The sequence below is a fragment of the Trichoderma aggressivum genome, assembly GCF_033847375.1.
Source record: "Trichoderma aggressivum f. europaeum strain CBS 100526 chromosome Unknown scaffold_001, whole genome shotgun sequence".
NCBI classification, from domain to species: domain Eukaryota; kingdom Fungi; phylum Ascomycota; class Sordariomycetes; order Hypocreales; family Hypocreaceae; genus Trichoderma; species Trichoderma aggressivum.
Genome location: NW_026946367.1, coordinates 1794412 through 1812033, shown reverse-complemented (window position 1 = coordinate 1812033; position 17622 = coordinate 1794412). Strand labels below are relative to the sequence as shown.

General features: G+C 51.5%; 3 protein-coding genes across 3 annotated transcripts; all 3 read right to left on the bottom strand.

The window, feature by feature from the left end:
* Window positions 1-2216: 2216 nt before the first annotated feature.
* Window positions 2217-4751, bottom strand: Triagg1_519 (uncharacterized protein; the record flags this gene model as incomplete). The annotated part of the gene is made up of 2 exons (XM_062900196.1): window positions 2217-4510; window positions 4613-4751. 2 exons carry the CDS (start codon window positions 4749-4751, stop codon window positions 2217-2219), a joined length of 2433 nt encoding a protein of 810 aa, XP_062760869.1.
* A 776-nt stretch (window positions 4752-5527) lies between these two features.
* Window positions 5528-7363, bottom strand: Triagg1_518 (uncharacterized protein; the record flags this gene model as incomplete). The annotated part of the gene is made up of 2 exons (XM_062900185.1): window positions 5528-7108; window positions 7217-7363. 2 exons carry the CDS (start codon window positions 7361-7363, stop codon window positions 5528-5530), a joined length of 1728 nt encoding a protein of 575 aa, XP_062760868.1.
* Window positions 7364-8642: 1279 nt separating this feature from the next.
* Window positions 8643-10508, bottom strand: Triagg1_517 (uncharacterized protein; the record flags this gene model as incomplete). The annotated part of the gene is made up of 3 exons (XM_062900174.1): window positions 8643-9251; window positions 9305-9410; window positions 9541-10508. The coding sequence occupies 3 exons, from the start codon at window positions 10506-10508 to the stop codon at window positions 8643-8645; spliced, it is 1683 nt and encodes a 560-aa protein (XP_062760867.1).
* Between the last annotated feature and the right edge of the window lie 7114 nt (window positions 10509-17622).

Sequence of the window (17622 nt, the reverse complement as noted above, 5' to 3'; positions counted from 1 at the left end):
TCCTTGCTTTCCCAGGAAGCTGATGTCTAGGTAACCTGGTTATTTCAGCGCTGCTGCTACGCCACATAAAATAATAGATTGTTGAGTCTAACTTAAGTTGAAAATGTGCAGATACTAAGACTACCTACTGCTGGAAAAACTCGTTAAAAATATATAATGGTTATATGCCGTTGACCATTGGGTAGCTCGTATAGCAAGCTGAATGTGTCCCCCGGCGAGTTTTTCTTTTCTTTTCTTTTTCTCGTCTCCCAAGGATATCCCACAATCTTTCAGGTCAACAGATGCGGGCGTCGTATCTTTGCTCAACCCGTACTCCGTACTCCGTACATACCTGTAAGACCCCCTTCACGCTGACGCATCTCGGTATTATCGAATAAATATTCGTATATCCACCGCCGCACTGCCCCAGAGCAGATTAAATGCGCACAATCTTCTCATCCGGGTTACACTTGCCGCGCGCTGGAGCGGCTTCCCGGGGGTGATTGTTTGTTGGACACCCTGGTAAAAGGACGAGGCTGAGACATCTCGCTCTCAGCTGCGGCGACTCCGACGCGGAAATTATTCAGAGGCATGGTGTGAATGACAAGAAAGCTTCCGAGACATGCTCCGCTTCCTCTTCCTCTTTTTCTTTCTTTGTTTCGATGAACACTGAGTCGATAAACGCTGGAGGTCAAAGGAGATGACTAGGAGGCCGTATTTGAACTTATCGGTTCAACGCTCTTTAACATTAAGGCTAGTATACACTTAGATCTATCAAAGGGCTCGATTGTATCGGTTGCTGGTCTGAAATCATACCCACATCTCTCAGATCTTGATTTTGCTCTACGTATCTCCCAAGTTACATTAGGATCCTCGTTGCAAAGACACCATGTCATATCTCAAATTCTAAAGATCTCGAGGACCAGTTTCAAGACTTCTTGGGTGTAAGATGACGCCATCGCTCTATTGTTACTCAAAAATAGAGCTGAATTACAAAACCCTCTGTCTCTCTTTTCTTTCTTTCCGGTGAACTTCATGCAAGTGACAGGGTTTACTCCCAGCCTAGGCATCAACTTTTACAAAATGAGAAGCAACCAACATGCAGTAGCATAATACAGATGCCTCTTCACCGAATTCATATATTCCTGCGATCTATTGGGCAGGAAAATAAACGGATACGGTCACCAGACTCAGATTAGGCTGCATTGTGCGCCCCCTCCTGCGGAGACTTCATTTGCGATGTAGTCAATATTACCTTTGGGATAAATATTGACCCTTATGTTTTACTCTCATAATAAGATAGCCTTGATATCTTATAGTATCCGGCAATAATATGTAATTTGTTTGTAGTATCCAAATATGAGGTCTCATCACACTAAACGTTCCGTTTCCACTGGAGAGCCCAGAGCGGCAACTTTGATCCCATGTAGTAGTAGTCGCAGCAGTAGCAAAATACGAAGTCGCATCAAAGAGCCAAGCCAATCATAGATCATGAAGATCATCCATGAACTAAACAAGGATACCATGTCATGCATGACAACAACTCCAATAACAAAGAGATGGCCCCCACGCATGTCTCAGCCGTGCGCCGCCTTCGGATATATGATATATCCCAAGAGGTGTGCCACGGCTTTCACCAAAAAGAAAAGAGAGAGTAATGAAATCTCAGCCGCAGCTCAATACGAGTGAGCAGCCCGAGATTCCTGCTGCTCTGCATCTGCATTGCCAAGCGAATCCTTCTCGCGATGGTGGTTGGGAGTTTGTTTCGGCGAATTGATAAGCAAATCCCGGGCAAGATGTATGACCTATGTCAGCTCAACATGCATCTTTGCATCCGACGGACGCCTTAAACACTAGTCAGCTACCAGAGCGAAAGGAGAGAAAAAAAGGCGTCCGGGAAGCATGGGAGTCATTGAGCCTCCTCACGGCCCAGTGGCTATTCAGCGACGCTGGTTAAGTTTTTGGTATGAGGTACAAGTAGGAGTGCGGAGAGACGTGATGCCTCTATTCCCTCTAATCTCTTGAGGTGAGAGATAGAGGTGTATTCTCATTGCGACATTCACCACGGCTTGTTAAACTCAACATGGTGTTTAAACGTAAAGCCTGTATAGTCTGAGCTATATATTGTCTCGAGGAACGATGTCTACCAACATCTATCAAAATCCCTCAGCATCTGCGACTGGAACAAAAAACATGAGCCATGCCGTAAAACTTCCATTAATCGTACATATCATTAATTATGAGTCTAGACTTTCTCTGGCTTCTTGAAGAATACCCTTCATCTTCGCATACAGCCCTTCATCCGGCTCCGTCGACGGCTTGCCGTTCGGAAACACAACTCTTCTGAGCCTGTTGACCCACGGCAGCAGCGGCAAGTAGTATTCAGTAAACTCCTTTTTCGCCTCGGAAAGGAATGGACGCTCATCACCAATGATTCCAAATTTGAACCGAGCAAGCTCCATGTCATCAGTGTAATTCCATTTTTCGAGCGCGGTAGGCCCAATAGAATGGCCCGGTCCATCGTAATGAATACATATCCAGTAGAGAACCCAGAAGAATGATTCAAGGTCATGCATAAAGGAGTGTTGAACGCCGCGATGGACTCCGATGGCCATAAACGCTCGCGTCCCAGTCTTCTTCGCCGCCCCTGACGCACTAGTCCGCGCCTCCTGTATTGCGAAGTCGAGGTCGATGAGAAACCCACGCCGTGCGGGATCTTCCTCCTCCTCGTTGATCATGAGGTTGTTGATGGAAATATCTCGATGCAGAAGACCGGCCTCGCGACGTAGAGACTGGTGGCCATTGATACAGGCTTCTAGACCAGCAAGCAATGCACTCGGTGAACTGGCCTCGTGGATGCGCTTCCCATAGCTTTGGAGTATTAGCCTGCGATGGACGCGATTCTCTGTTTTGTCGGTGCGAGATGTCTGCGTGGACATATGCGACCGTCGCTTCCGTGGATGCGGCCGTGATTCAGCTCGTGACAAAGCACGCTTTCGTTGGTTTCCGGCATTGCTACCTGGAGTTTCGCGTTGGCTGGTGATCAAACTATTCGAGTTTGACACCTGCACTGATACCGCTGGAGATGATGCCTCTGAGTCAACTGGTAGTGATACGGTAGCTACCGTCCAGTCCAAGCCCTTCCGGACATTGCTGCGAATATCATCATCGATGCCCCCCACTTGAACAACCTCATGGTGATAGTATTTTGCCATGTTTGTGACACCTTTCACAGTTGCCTCGTGGAGCATCAATCCTTCTTCATTGCGTTCGGGATATTGCCAGGAATCCTTGATCACAAAAATTTGCCTAGTCTCGCCGTCATCTCCATCCCGGTGTGCTTTCCAACAAGTTGTTGCTCGCCCAACAATGCATCGTTGGCGAAATATCAACTGGTCCAGAATGAGCCGCTCTGTTTGGCCGTCGCGATGTATCTCGATATATCGCTGCGTCCCGGACTGTACAATGGTAGGGTCATATCCCAACTGTTCAGGGTTCATCATGAGGAAGCCGAGAACAGCGGATATAAACTCCAGGGGGTTTTGGTTGACGTCAAATCGTTCAGAAGCGATACCTCCAAGACGATCAAAAGACCAGAGTCTCATCAAGGAGCCACAAAGGGTGAAACCTAGGACAAACCGGCGGCTGTCTTGAGCAGCGAGTACTTCTCTGGCGTATCTTGCAACGTGAAGCCAGGAGCCCGACCGGTTGTCAGTCTTTGGGGTTTTCTTTAATTCACCCACTATCATAACGTGGGACCAATGATGTTTAAAGTTGGCGGCTTCATCGCCGTCCATGAAACCCACGTACCCAATATCCATCATGCGTTTTGCTGTAGAGCCCAGGAGGGGCTCCTGTGGCTTCGTTCTTAATCTAGGTGGATGATGAAGCTGTAAAGAAGGGTCTGCGCTTCTTGCTAGCTGGACAAGCTTCTCATTCAGGTTGGAAAACCAAGCGAGGACAAGTCCTTCCTCTGGGTTTTGAGGCCACCCAGCCCACCCATCATCGAAAAGGGGATCATCGCCCTGGGTGCAACGCTCGAGGACTGATGTAGCAATATGGTCGAGAGAGTCGAGGCTGAAATATGTCTGGCGAAAATTGGGCACGTTGACATGTATATTGCTCAGCTCTTGACTGAGAACATGGTCCACATCTCTACGGAGCTCCGACGTGTCCACAAGATTCCCGGTATTAAAGAATAATGGAGTTTGTTGTGAAATTGAGGCCGTCTTTTGCTCCGGTGGCGTTTGCTGCGAAGCTACAGCCCCTGCTTGGGGTGGAGGTGTCGCTTCTTCAAGAAATTTGATGGCATTTTCCCATACGCCTTGATCAAAGCCAGAGTCAGAGTCAGAGTCAGTCTTCAGCGCGGCATCTAAAAAGGGTATCAACCGGTGGCGATCAAAGCCCCTATTAATACCTAATAGACGCCTTAAAATAGCAACAGACAGAACCAAAGTGCGGCAATAAAGAGATGTTACAGGAGGTAGCGCCAGCAGCGATTCCAGCAGATTCACGAGGATGTCTTTCAGCGCTAAACGCGTATTAGCACGATAGAGAAGGTAGATGTAGATAGATTCACGTAGATATAGTAGAGCCTATGGGCGGGTGCTGGGAGGTATAAGGAGGTACTCACCTTCACCATCGAGCCGTTGAAAAGCCCCAGGCGGCAACCCTTGGGCCTCACATTTTGCGCGAACAAGATCGCGATACTGATCCAAGCCACTCCCAATGGGATGCTGGGATATTATGTCTCGCGAATCAGAGTTCATCATGTTCTGCTTCTAGCATGGCTGTGTACCCATGCTTTTCAATCCCATGTACCGATGCAATGCAAGTTGATGAGATCCAGAACGCGAAATGTTAATGCAAGAAGGGTGGCGCGAAGCCCGGAAAGGGGGAACCTTTATCCGACGGTCCAGGTGGTTTCTTTAGGGTTAGGGTCAAGATATCTTAGAGCGCGAAGCCCGGAAAGGGGGAACCTTTATCCGGCGGTCCAGGTGGTTTCTCCAACTGAAAAAGGTATACCTGGATAGCGAAAAATATTCTAGAGCTATGATGTGAGTCTCCAATTAGAATGATTAATTACAGGTATCATCATCAGCTGCTTACGAGGTACACATTGACCCCGCCACCTATATACTGCTGACGCTCTCCTCATAGAATCAACACACCTCTACTAATAGAAGATGCATACCTTTACACAATCATAGCGCCATGCATCGGCAAAGGGGCATGAATAATAGAAAAAACATAATGAGATAATTCCCATCCATGTATTCCACACCCAACTCCATCTTCTCACTACTCATCTTGATATAACAACACTCACAACAAAGCACACAAACAATTCATAAAGAGCATCATATCTCAATAACTAGGTACCCATATAATCGTACAAATCCGCAATATGTATACACGTATATCATCCCAAATACCACCCTTCCCGCGCCAATATATAATATGCCAAGTTTTATATCGTCCCGTCATCATCCCCTTTTAAAACCTTCAAACCCTCACACCACGGAACCATTCTTTTCATCAAACCTCATCACGCCCTCCTCCCCAACTTCCACCCATCGATCCGATCCTGAATCTGATCCCACGTCATCGTATGGCTCGTCACCCCATACGCCTGCGCCTCCTGCACCACCACCGTCGGCGCACCACTGCCTCCACCGGCATTCTTCACCGCGCCGCCCATCACCATGCTCGCCACCCTCTGCAAGTCCCGCACGCTCAGCGCCTCGATCCGTCGACACATTTCCCGCACGGGAATCTTGCGCTTGTGCACCTGAACCGACCGTCCGAGATCCTCCAGCTCTACCATACGGCTCTCAAGGTTCATCAGCAGCGATGACCGCAGCTGGTTCTTGGCTCGTGTCACTTCGCCCTCTTGCAGCTTCGAAATACCCCGTTCGAGGGTCAGCGCTCGGAGCTCCTGGCACATGACGTCCAGCATGGCAGAGGTGTGACCCGGCAAGCAAGATGCCGAGATGCCAAAGAGGCCAGAGTCGGTGTAGGAGTGGTTAAAGGCAACGCATGATTCAACCCAGCCGTGCTGGTTCAGCACATTGGTGTACAGGCGAGAGTACATGCCCTTGCCCGGTCCACCAGCAGAGAAAGATCCTCCTCCACCGAGAAGAGTCTGTAATGTTGCCAGCGCATAAATGTCATCTGAAGCAACGGGCAGTCCCTCAAACGCAAGGTGAATGTGTGTAAAGTTGGTGCCAGTAAGAGACGGCGGCTGGGGAGGAAGAGAGAGGAAGCCACCGGTATATCGAGAAGGCTGAGTGATGTCGAGTTCAGAAGGAGATGAAAGGACAGTGGCGTTGCGGGGGGTAGATGTGGAGATGTTTTTGAAGAGGGGGATCTTGGACATTAATCGTGAAGAAGAGGAGCTTGAAGAAGAAGATGATGATGATGATGCTGATGAGGAAGCAGAGGCGTCGCTGGCAAGAGAGCTCACGCTGGTTTCTGAGCCCGTCCGGGGAAGCGTCTTCATGTCTCCAAAGAACTCCTCAGCCAGCTTAACCGCAGTCCCATGTTCCACACCCGCAAAAGCCAGAACCATCCTCTCCGGCCGGTAAAACAGATCCCTATACATCTTCACCGTGCTCCTATCAATGCTCCCCAACCGGTCCTCAGGACACAACAACGGGTTCCCCAGCGTATTGTCCTTGAACGCCGCCGTGTGCACCAGCTCCGGCAATATCAGCTCAGGCTTGCTCCAAATCTCCGCAATCTCGTACCGCGCCGTCTCAATCTGCTCCGCAACCTCCTCATCCGTAATCTGCGGATCGCGAATCGTCTCCGCCAGCAGCGCCACCGTCTCCGGCACGGCGCTGTTGAACGTGGCGGCCTGGTACATCATGCTCTCCCGCGAAGATGCGCACTGGATGTTCCCTCCGAGCGTCTCGACCCGCGCGAGCATGTCGTCGGCCGAGTGTCTCGAGGTCGACTTGAACGCCAGCCGGTCCATGATGTGGGAAACGCCTCGCAGCGAGTCGTTCTCGAACCGAGAACCTGCCTCGACGTAGATTCCCACGCCGGAAAAGGAACCGGGGAGGGCTTCGGAAGCGACTCGCAAACCATTCGGCAGTGTCGTAATCTCGTCCAATTCAGTAGGTTCCTGCACATTGGATCCCCAGAATTAGCCTCCAAGACGTAAAGATGAAGGAGAGGCCTCGTCTTCAGCCCCCAAGACGCAAAGGTAAAAGAGAAGCCTCGCATCACCAACCTTTGGAATCCCCTCCACCTTGACCGTCGCCATCGTCCGCCTCGCCATCTGCGCCCCAACCGCACCAAACTTGCTCTGCGCACTCATCAGCCTCGCGCCCTGGGCCCTCACCCGAGGCTGCACCCGAGACGCAAACTGTCGCAGCATTGTCAAAGAAGAAGAAAAAAAAAGCCCTCTTATTTTCTCTACCTAAACAGAATGACAATAGAGATCCCCTTGGAAAGGGAGAGAAAGAGGATTTCACGGCTCGGCTCGAAAGAAAACCAAAAAGAGGCGAGCAAGCTTGCACTTTCCGGCACAAGGAAAATTGTGGTGCCGTCACATAGTAGTAGTATCTCGGCGATAGGTCGGATCATCCCGGTGCCGGAGCTCCGACGGCATCTTCCAGTTCAAACCCGATCAGAAGCCAACATTATATTGACATGTACGCATTACCATGTACTATTTTACAAATAGACGATGCTACATATATGTACTCAATAGTACCGTCGAAGGAGTAACAGCCCCCCCCCCCCCAAAAAAAAATGCAGGCAGTTTCAAAGCCCCCAAGTTCACCTCATCTCGGAGCCGCTGCCGCAATTCTCCAGCCAGAGTTGCCCAACCAATCACCGTCAAACGCTGCCACATTGACATCATATCCCACTCAAAACTCCGGCCTTTCAAATCACACGCTGCGAAAAGACCGAGAAATCCCAGAGGGCCGTTTTTCTTGTATTGGAATCGACATCACTTTTCTTTCCCCCCCTGTCTTACACCAAAAGTAAAAGTGCAGCGGTTCCCCGAAATCTTTTAGCCTATACCCTCAAATTGGCGCCGTAAGACCAGCCCGTGAACATGCCAGGCGGCGACTCCGAACCATACCGTGCGGAAAATGAACATGTCGTAACAGCCTCTTCCCAGTTTTCACCACTCCCAAGAGCAAACCGAACCATGCAGAAGTAGAATGAACAAGTGATTCGGGGAGAGAGAGAAATAGAGAAATCAGAATTGTAGCTTTCTAACCATATCCCGCGCTAGTGCCCATGCTAAAGATGCTTTCCACCCTCCCAGTTTGCGGCCAGAATGAGCCATGCTTGATCATGACGCCATACGCCCAAAAGTCTGTTTTGCGGTTCGTTCCATGGAGAATCACGCCACACTCCGAACACGCAGGAAATCGACAAAAGAAAAGGAAGAAGAAATAAAGACTGTGAGATCAACATGTCAAAAAGGACAAATCCGCCGCCCCAAATCAGGTCGAACACAAGTTTGATGCAACAGACGTCTGCACCCATGCCCAGTAGGCAGAGGAGGCGACGAACAAGGAGTAAAACATGACGGTTAAAAGACGATACATTATGATTAGTAGCAGCCCCCCAAGGCTGGCACCATGGGCCAACAGACACGCCGCCAAATGTGGAATGCTCTCAAGTTGCTCGACTTGGTGCTACCGGCTGGCAGAGTCGTCGCTGGACTCGTGTGTGGTCATGTCGGCGTCTGCCGCAGAGTCGAGGCTCGGCATGTCGGCTGTGTCGCTCGCTGGTTGTCGGCCTGCCCTGCCGTCAAATACCCATGGCCCTGCATTATTCCTAGGGGTGATGAGTCCCTCTGCCCCGCTACCAGGTGGCGAGGGAGTGCCGTTTTCACGCAAATGGGCGGTACGGTTGGCACCTCTTATGGGCAACGGCTCGGAAGTTGCGTGTGGTGCCGTCGGGCTCTCGGCCGGGCTAGCTGCTGAAGTAAAATTCACAGTCACGTCCATGGTGTCCGTTTCTTGAACCGTTGCTTCGTGTGGTTCTTCAGAGGAAGAGGGCAGAGGCAATTCGATTTCTGGGGCAGGCACATCGATGGTGGTAGGGGCGGCTGGCTCTTCGGGGGCCTCAAAATCATCCATGTTTTGCCACTCTTCAGGGTCCTCGACGTCGGCTTCCAGGTCGGCTCCGGCACGGCAGTTGGGACAGATGAAGATGGGATATTGTGGAGAGGTGAGTAAGGCGCGGACGCACTTGAAGTGCCATGTGTGAGAGCAAGGGGCAACGAAGAGTGATTGGCAAGGCTGTTGGAGAGTTAGCTTGAGAGTCATAATCGAGTGCCAGAAGAAATGCTTACGCCAATCGAGTTGAGGCAAATGGAGCAGTCCTGAGAATTGGTGCTGGACGCGGAGCCTGCTGCTCCAGTGGTTGCCATGTTACGAAGCCTCTTGTGAGCGGCCATGCTGAGCAAAACGGTTAGCCATGGTTCAAAACCCATGAATAGCATGGGAATAAGGGAAAGAAGAAGAGGGACTTGTTTCGTTTTCACCCCCATGTCTACACAGTCTGTGATATAAATAAAGATGCACTCACTTGAACGTGTTGGGCTTATTCTGCCACCCGCGGTTCAGCTCCAACCTCATCTTGACACAGCGGAAAATCATTTCCTCGCCTCCCTTAAAGTCGATGCCAAGCTGCACAATGTCGCCGTCGTTAACGGCAAACGCCTTGCTCTCCTGCGAGGGCGGGCTCAGCCGGATGTGGTTGAGGAACGTGCCGGACGAGCTCTTGACGTCCTTGATGTACCACTTGCCGTCCTCGTACCAAAACTCGCAGTGCCGACGGCTCACGACCTTGCTCTTAAAGCCCACGGGAGCCGCCGCGCCCTGCCCGTTGGACAGGGCATGGCTGTCGCGCTCGGAGTAGCGGCCAACGCGGATGACTTCGGTGCCGTTGGACAGCGTCCTGGAGACGGGCGGGAAGGACAGCGACGGCCGCGTGGATCGGGGGTCGTAGTAGGCAGAGAATCGGATGGACGGCTGGTTGTCGGCCGAGCTCGACCCTTCGTTGGATCGGGCCATGGCTGGATGCTCTTCGATGGTCGAGGGGGATTCGGGGGCAGAGGACGAGGACGAGGCACTCGCCTGGGCAAACGGGGTATTTGAGGCCGGGCTCGCGGCCGAAGCCCTTGTGTGAGGCGTCCTGGAGTCGGGAGAGGTAGCCACCAGCGTCAGCCTGTTGGGGCTCGTGGCGGCGTTGGAAGTGGTCGTGGTCGTGGTTGTGGTCGATGTGACGGGGGAGTAGCTGACGGACCGCGTGAGGCCGTTGCCCGACTGGCTGGTTGAGGGCGAGCTGCCGCCGCTGTTGCTGCTGCTGTTGCTGTTGCCGTTGCCGTTGCTATTGCTGCCGTTTGCGTGATGGCTGTTGTCACGCGACAGGAGATGGTTGTGCGTGTAGTTGCGCAGGATGCTGAGGCCACGCAGGCGGCTGGTTCTGGAAGGCGAGGGCGAAACCGTCGAAGTCAGCCCAGGCGGCGTCGGTGATACTGGCTGCGAAAACATTTCAAAGTTTCAATATTCCGCCGCAGCTGATGGAGGTATTGGGGCTTTAGGTTCAGGGCAATTTCTGCTCTCGGGGGGGTCCCTTCAGTGGAGGTGGGCGCTGTAATTGAGGGACTGAGACACTGGCCCGGTGTAAGCAGGGGGGAGAGGGGGGCCGTTGGAGCTCTAAACGGGCGACGGGGCCAACAAGCACCAAGGGAGCTGGAGACGTGAAGAATTCGGAGGCGTGTAAGCCAGAGCCAGAGCAGAAGAAACGGAATTGCCTCCTCCTTTATTTCCTGTCCGCAGAGGGGAAATCGGTTGTCCAGGCAGGGTGGTATTATAATGGCACGAGTCGCAAGGTGCCAAGGCGAGTGCAGGTAGATTACTGGTATTAGAGTGGAGTGGCAGAGCGTATGTAGAAGTGCAGCTCCGGAGAGACCCTGGCAAACGGCGACTTGGGCGATTTAATCCTGTTCGATTCCAAGGGCCCGTGCTTCGTTTTCTTTTGGAGAAGAAACGTGAAGAGTTGAAAAGCTGAGCTGAGCCGGGGCGGTGGGCGAAAACGGCTTATATCGCTATGTGCTCTAGTCGTCTGCGGGAATTTTACTGCCTATTCCAGTGTCTTTTGCCTTGGCAGCGAATCGTTTGCATCACGCAACGGATTGGGTGATGGGCCAAAAGTTGGAGAGTGCGCGTGAGCGTGGGAGAATAAGTGTGGCAGCGGTTCTTTGGTTTGGCACCTCCAACGGGATGAATTGGATTGGCAGGCCGATGCGGGGGAAGAGGAGAAACCGGTTGGTTGAAGGCTGCAGTGGTAGATGCAGGAAAGAAAAGGGAGAAGAAATAAGAAGAGAAAAACAAGGAAGAGGAAGAGGAAGAGGAAGAAGGAAGAGAGGCAAAAGAGTTGGTCAAACCAACAGGCAAAGGTGGTGAGGATATACTCAACTTCTGTGTCTGTGTCTGTGTCTGTGTCTGTGTCTGGGGGGATGGCGGTATATGGAATATTTACAGCTGCCAAGGTCGCTGAGCGGCGCAAGTACCAGATACCGGCCAAATACCAGACGCCGCGCACAAGACTTTGCAAACGTCAGTGTCGGTGCAGCCCGAGTCGTGGGCACGGGCGGGTACAGCGTACGAGTATAGCGGCAAGTTCCACCGCGGCACGAGCGCAGGGCTAAGGGGGGAAAAAAAAGGCCTGGCCTGGGCTGCACTGAGGTTTGTGGTTTGAACCTGTCCTGTCTGGTGCCTTGCCTTGCCTGGTTTCCCTCTACAAGTACGTCTTTTTTCGCCTCCTCCGGCTGTCGAGAGGATTGAAGCGGCTAGATTTATCGGTCGGTAGGGGGTGTGTCTAATGTGGTGCGAGTAACGCCTCTGGCAATGTCTGAGATCCCTGGGCCGTGGTTGATGATGGCCTGGGGCTGGTGCTGGTGCTGGTGCTGGTGCTGGTGCTGGATCCGGCCCAACTAGCAAGTCTAGCGTGCACTCGCTACTAAATGGACGTGCAGCTATTATCGAGCTAGCACTATTGGATTGATTGATTCTACAGTCTACTACTAGACTCTCAATGCCTGGTGCCGTAGCCGTAGACGTAGAGACAGTAGAGCACATGTATGGACTGTAGCGCTGCTAGCGGGCTGGGCTGCAGGGGTGCTGTGATCAGCAGGAGGAGGAATTAGAGGCCGTCAGCGGCTCGTCCAGCCGTGACGTGTGCGTGATGTCGAATGGATCGAATGCAGGTACTCGAACTCGACTCGACTTGGTTTGATTTGATCGGTTTGCACTGCTGCTAGTACCAAGTTGCTGAGGTGGGAAAATGGATACCTGTCCTGTACAATGAGGGGGAAGGGCTGAAAAGGAGGACGTCACTAGACAAAGCATAAAAAGACACATGGTATGAGATGAGATGAGATCAAATGGGCCTCCAGACACAGGCAAGGTACCCGAACATGCCAGTGGCTAAGCCATCAATGCCAGCTGAAGGCATTGGACTTGAGTGTACCTTGGTATTGCACCGATTCAGGTGTCTGGTGCTTTGTTTGCCCAAGCCCTGCGACAAACTTGCCGCCACCAGTCCATCAGCTGCTGAATGGACTGGGCTGGACAGCGTCGCTACGGCAAATACCCGCCCGCTACATGCACCCGCGCGGCCACCTGCACCCTCGCCCCAGGTACCGCGGCGGTCCATCCAGTCCAGTCCATCCAGCCCGTCGACAAAAAGAAGACAAAGAAAAAAAGAGGCCAATCGAGGTGAAATCGTTTCATCTCCTTTTGCCTCGGTGGCGTTTCTCCCGGTGCGAATCTTGTTCTCCACGTCTCGAAACAAGAGGGCATCAAATGGCCATGTTTCGTTTCATTGCGTGTTTCTGCATCTGCGTCTGCACTTTGGATGCTGTACATGCTGGAAACCAAACCACCCATTTGACAGCGAGAAATTGTCATGCGATTTGTTAGCTTCGCCGTGATTACCCGTTGCCCCCCTTACAGCACAACATCGCCAATCACTCATCAGCCAATAGTTCTACCTGGGTATGTATCCTTCATCCATCTCATTTGCCTGCCTTGCAGCTACTGTACTGTACTATGCCCGCACGTATGGACCAGCCGTGACGCCGTAGTGACGATGAAAGGACAGCCTTGAGCCCATCACCAGACTCGTACGCGTGCTGGCCTACAGATGCGCATGTCTTGTCCCATCTGGCTGTTTACATCACTCTCCTCTCCTCGTAGTCATCTCGAGAGGCATCTGAGCACCTTTTCTTGGCACCAGCCGAGATAACTAGCGGATGCAGGCCATCGCAGTCGTTGTGTGACCTGCATCACGAGCTCACATGCGATGCACATGTACAAAGGCGTTTATACCGCATCAATCACCAATGCCGTGGGTGCTGAACGAATGCATGCATCCTATCTTATGTCCTCGATATACGGAGCAAGTCCCTCGTATACGACAGAACTCATAACAATGGAAACAATAGGCAGCATGCAACTCACACACACACACACACACACACACACACACACACACACACACACACACACACACACACACACACACACACACACACAACACGCCGCTCTCGTCAGCTCGCCCATCACGCCGTCTCTCCTCGTGGCTGGCTCACCCCAGCTTTTTGCACCGGCTTCTTCACATCTTGATACTCATCTAGTGTTTCTTTTTCTTTTTTCCAAATACCGTCAGGTTACACACACCCCTCCCTCCTCTTCCTCCTTTTTTATGTCTCGCCTGTGTCTCTCATCCTTCTTGTGCCTCTCTCTCTCTCTCACTCAACCCCACGCATGCGGCCACTCGAGTGGTAGTACAAGGCCCTCGGCGAGACATTTGCTGCCTGTTCCTTTGTCTCTCACAAGCTCCTCTGGACCCCGAAATCCTCATATTGCATTCCAGATGGGACAACCTTTCATCCCACTCCGTCGTCTGTGAAACCTGTTAGTGCCGCTGACTGCAGCGGGTAGCCTAAGCCATGTACGAGTAACTGGCACGCATCCATCCTCCGGGAGATGGTAGCCACGTTTTCATTATTTTATTTGCGTATTTCTTCCCTTTCCTCCCTTTTTTTTCAATATACTCCGTACTAGGTAGTGGTATTAAGCTGCGGCCCTAATAATGTCTCGTCTCTGACCAGAAAAAGCCGGGACAGGAGAATTTCTATATTTGGACATGCCTGCATCCAGACCTTGTTGAGCCCCAGCCGCAAACATGCCAGCCGTGTCTGTCTTTTTTTGCTGCGAGCAAAGCTATGCTATCCGAGACAAAAAGCTGCCACAAATAAAACTGCCGTAGCATCGGATATTGATGGCTTGTGCGTTGTTCGGTTCAGATGCAGCGGAGCTATTGACTGATCCAGGGCCTCTCCTCCATCCCTTGCGTCTCTACCTATTTTTGCTTCCCATCTCTTCTTCAGCTGCACCCGTACTGTACCTTGCCTGGCCATCTTGACTGAGCCTGCTGATACATGTACCTTGGTATGCAAAGTACAGAATGCCGCGGTCCCTTTTTCTGCTGACTGCATGCGTTGCCCGTACCGTGTTGTTGCAGTATCCTCATGCTCATGCACCCGTACGAGACAATGGCGTACAGTAGAGCATCATCCACAATCTCACCACCGACTACATTCGATCCCGTTCTCGTGCGGGTTGGCGATTCATGCACTCCGTGTCTGTCTGCTTGAAATCCATCCGCCCCCGCCCGCCAGACACGGGAAGCACTTTTGAACCGTGTAGACCTGCTGCATGTAACAAGGATCCAAGGCCTACAGAAAGACCTGTCGTCTGCATCAACATTGCCAGTGTCCATCTGTCTGCCCAATCCTACCACTGCTGTTGATTTGATTGTTTACCCGAACCGCACTGCACTGTATACTCGAACAGCGCAACTGTATGCAGCAGCCTCGGCTAATTCTGTCAAAAAAAACAACAACAACATAAACATCAATCACAATAGAAAACCAGACAACCCGAACCAAGCCAAACCCTGTCCCGACATTTTCCAACCCCCAAAACAAATGATGCATCAAAAACCCTCTCCCCCGTCCCTTCTCGACTCGTAACACATGCATCAACAAACCCAAATCTTCTCCACCCATATAATGTTCAAGCACACTATTGTGCCTGGTTTTCAACTATAGTAGCAAAAGCAACACCATCATCACCCCTCACTCTCTTCATCTCGAAATACACGATATTCTCCTCTCTCCCCTCATCCCCCCGCTCCCCCAGACCAAGACCCGCAAGCCCAACTCGAAAAAAGCTGCAGCAACTAAAATCAACTTTGGTTGAGGCATCCAACCAACCAACCAACTACATCGCCACCACATCCTCCACCCAGCCCGTTGCGTTCCATCTCGGTCAAATCACATGGCTGGTCTGCGTGCAAACGGATGCGACGCCACGACTAATTTTCCCAGTTCAAGTGTGGGGTTCGTTCCCATGCAATACTACGTGCATTTGCATTTGCATTTTCGCATCGACATCTCCAGACCATCGACATTGACTCCAGACTGGACAACCAAAAGGCACACGTACATACAGACATGCATTTTACCATCATATTTCATCCCGCCGTAGTATCAACACTCGTACGTTGTTCCAAATAGCCCACAAAACGTCAAATCTCTCATCCTCAGCTGAAAACTCCCCCCAAAACCATCCAAATACTATCCTTCAAAACACGTGGCCCATCCCCCCCTCACATTTCTCTCTCCGCTCTCCCAGATACTAGACACTAGTATTTCTCCTCACTCTTTTATCTCCTCCAGCCAAAGCATCACCAGCTCCCGCAATTACTTGCTACTAGCACCAACGATAGTCCCCCCCCCCCCGTACTCGTAGCTCCGCATCACCAGACCGGGGTGTGATTCTCTCGCATCATCCGATCCTCGTACATCGCTCCATGGCCTTTTTTTCCCCCGTCTCTTCCTCGTTTACCCTTTTCGTTTCCCGCATCTTTGTCTAAACCACCCCGCACGATGGCTAGGTAGGTACGAATGCAACATTTAGCATGCAGGTTTTCATGGCACCAGGGCGAGTTATCGTGCGAGGATGGTGCGGGGGAGGGAACTTTGACACGAGTCAGGTCGCCCAGATGGCCATTGAGACCCATGATGAGACTCTGGGGGAAAAAATGAGGCATCGCACCAGGAAAAAAACAACGTGACAAATAGAGCACATCGGGCGACTCATCCTTGCACGCAACACATCATCGTCATCTGCTTTCTTTTTTTTCCTTCTTTTTTTTTCTCTTTCCCCCCATACTCAACTCAGATGCCGCTCCGATATCAGATCAACCGCCATCACAACACATCACGCCACGTCCAGCCAAAAAAAAAAAAGTGCCGATTGTTGCGGTAAATCTCTCCAACGGGGTCAAACACTGCAACTACAACTACACTCCACTATGAGCTTCGGAGGATTAGCACGGATCCAGCAGGTCAACGTCGCAGCGAACAGCAAAATAAGCAAGCAAAGCAAACATACCGTACTGTAGCAGTGCCAATGCATAACTCGCAAGGCATCCGTAAGCAGGGCCAGGCCAGGCTCACCGTTTCCCCCCAACCCTCGCAACGGAGGAATGTCGTAGCGCGCTCGGCGCATCTCACTCTTTGTCCCGAGGCTACAGGCTTCGCCAATCTCTATTTCTCATCTCGCCGACGTGCCTAAATCGAGTAGATGGAGCTGCTCCATCTGAGTAGCACCGCTAAGGTGATATATCCCGGTGCCTGTATGTATTGTGCACAAGTTACATGCTTGGTTGAGTTGAGACATTCCTTGACCGAGTGCAATTCATTCTTTTCATGTGTCAATTATCCATCATCAGTTCAAGAACGTCGTCCTTTGGGTCCATTAGAAGGATTGGCTGTCTTACAAACACTCTGCAGGATTCCGTAGGATTTCTTCCTGCATTCGACTTTTCATCTCCTTATTCCTCCCAAAATACGTGCACGTTCATACTCTGAGGTTGCCGATACCTTATCTGATGCAAACCCTTAATTTTCTGTCCACCACCCTTCTCAAAGTGGATGACTTGGATGACGATGAAACCGCCAGTGTCCTCTAGAAAGAATCCCTCCAATTATCCATAAAGGCCCGGGAGTTCATGTACAGGTTACCAATCTCACCGGAACGAACAAGCAGTAATCATGGCCCTTGTACGCCATCGTGCTGACCTTTCCGTTTACATTCTTCTCAGAGGAGATGAAGTTCAAGAATTCATCATCGGGGCTAAAGTACACGCCTAGTAAAGCACCACGTAACACATCCCGTAGGACAGGCTCCGTGACCACTCTGACGTGATGGTGCGACCATGGATGGCGCGGACTCGCAAATCGAAGACGAGGCCCTCCAGATCGGTGTCAGCCAGATAACGATCGGTCTTGAGGGGGTCGCAGTAGACTCGCCATGTCCATGTAAATCATTGGCATCTATGCAACACCATGAAGTGGACAAATGAGTACCATTTTTGCAAGTCATTCGTGCCGTTACCGTGACCAATCTTGATGAGGGCCATTAGGCCCTCCTCACTTGGCTACCAACTTCTACCTTTGCAGGAACTTGCCGCTTGAAGCGAACACGAAGCTGGGAGGAACATCTAGTATCTCGCGGGAATCTGTGTACA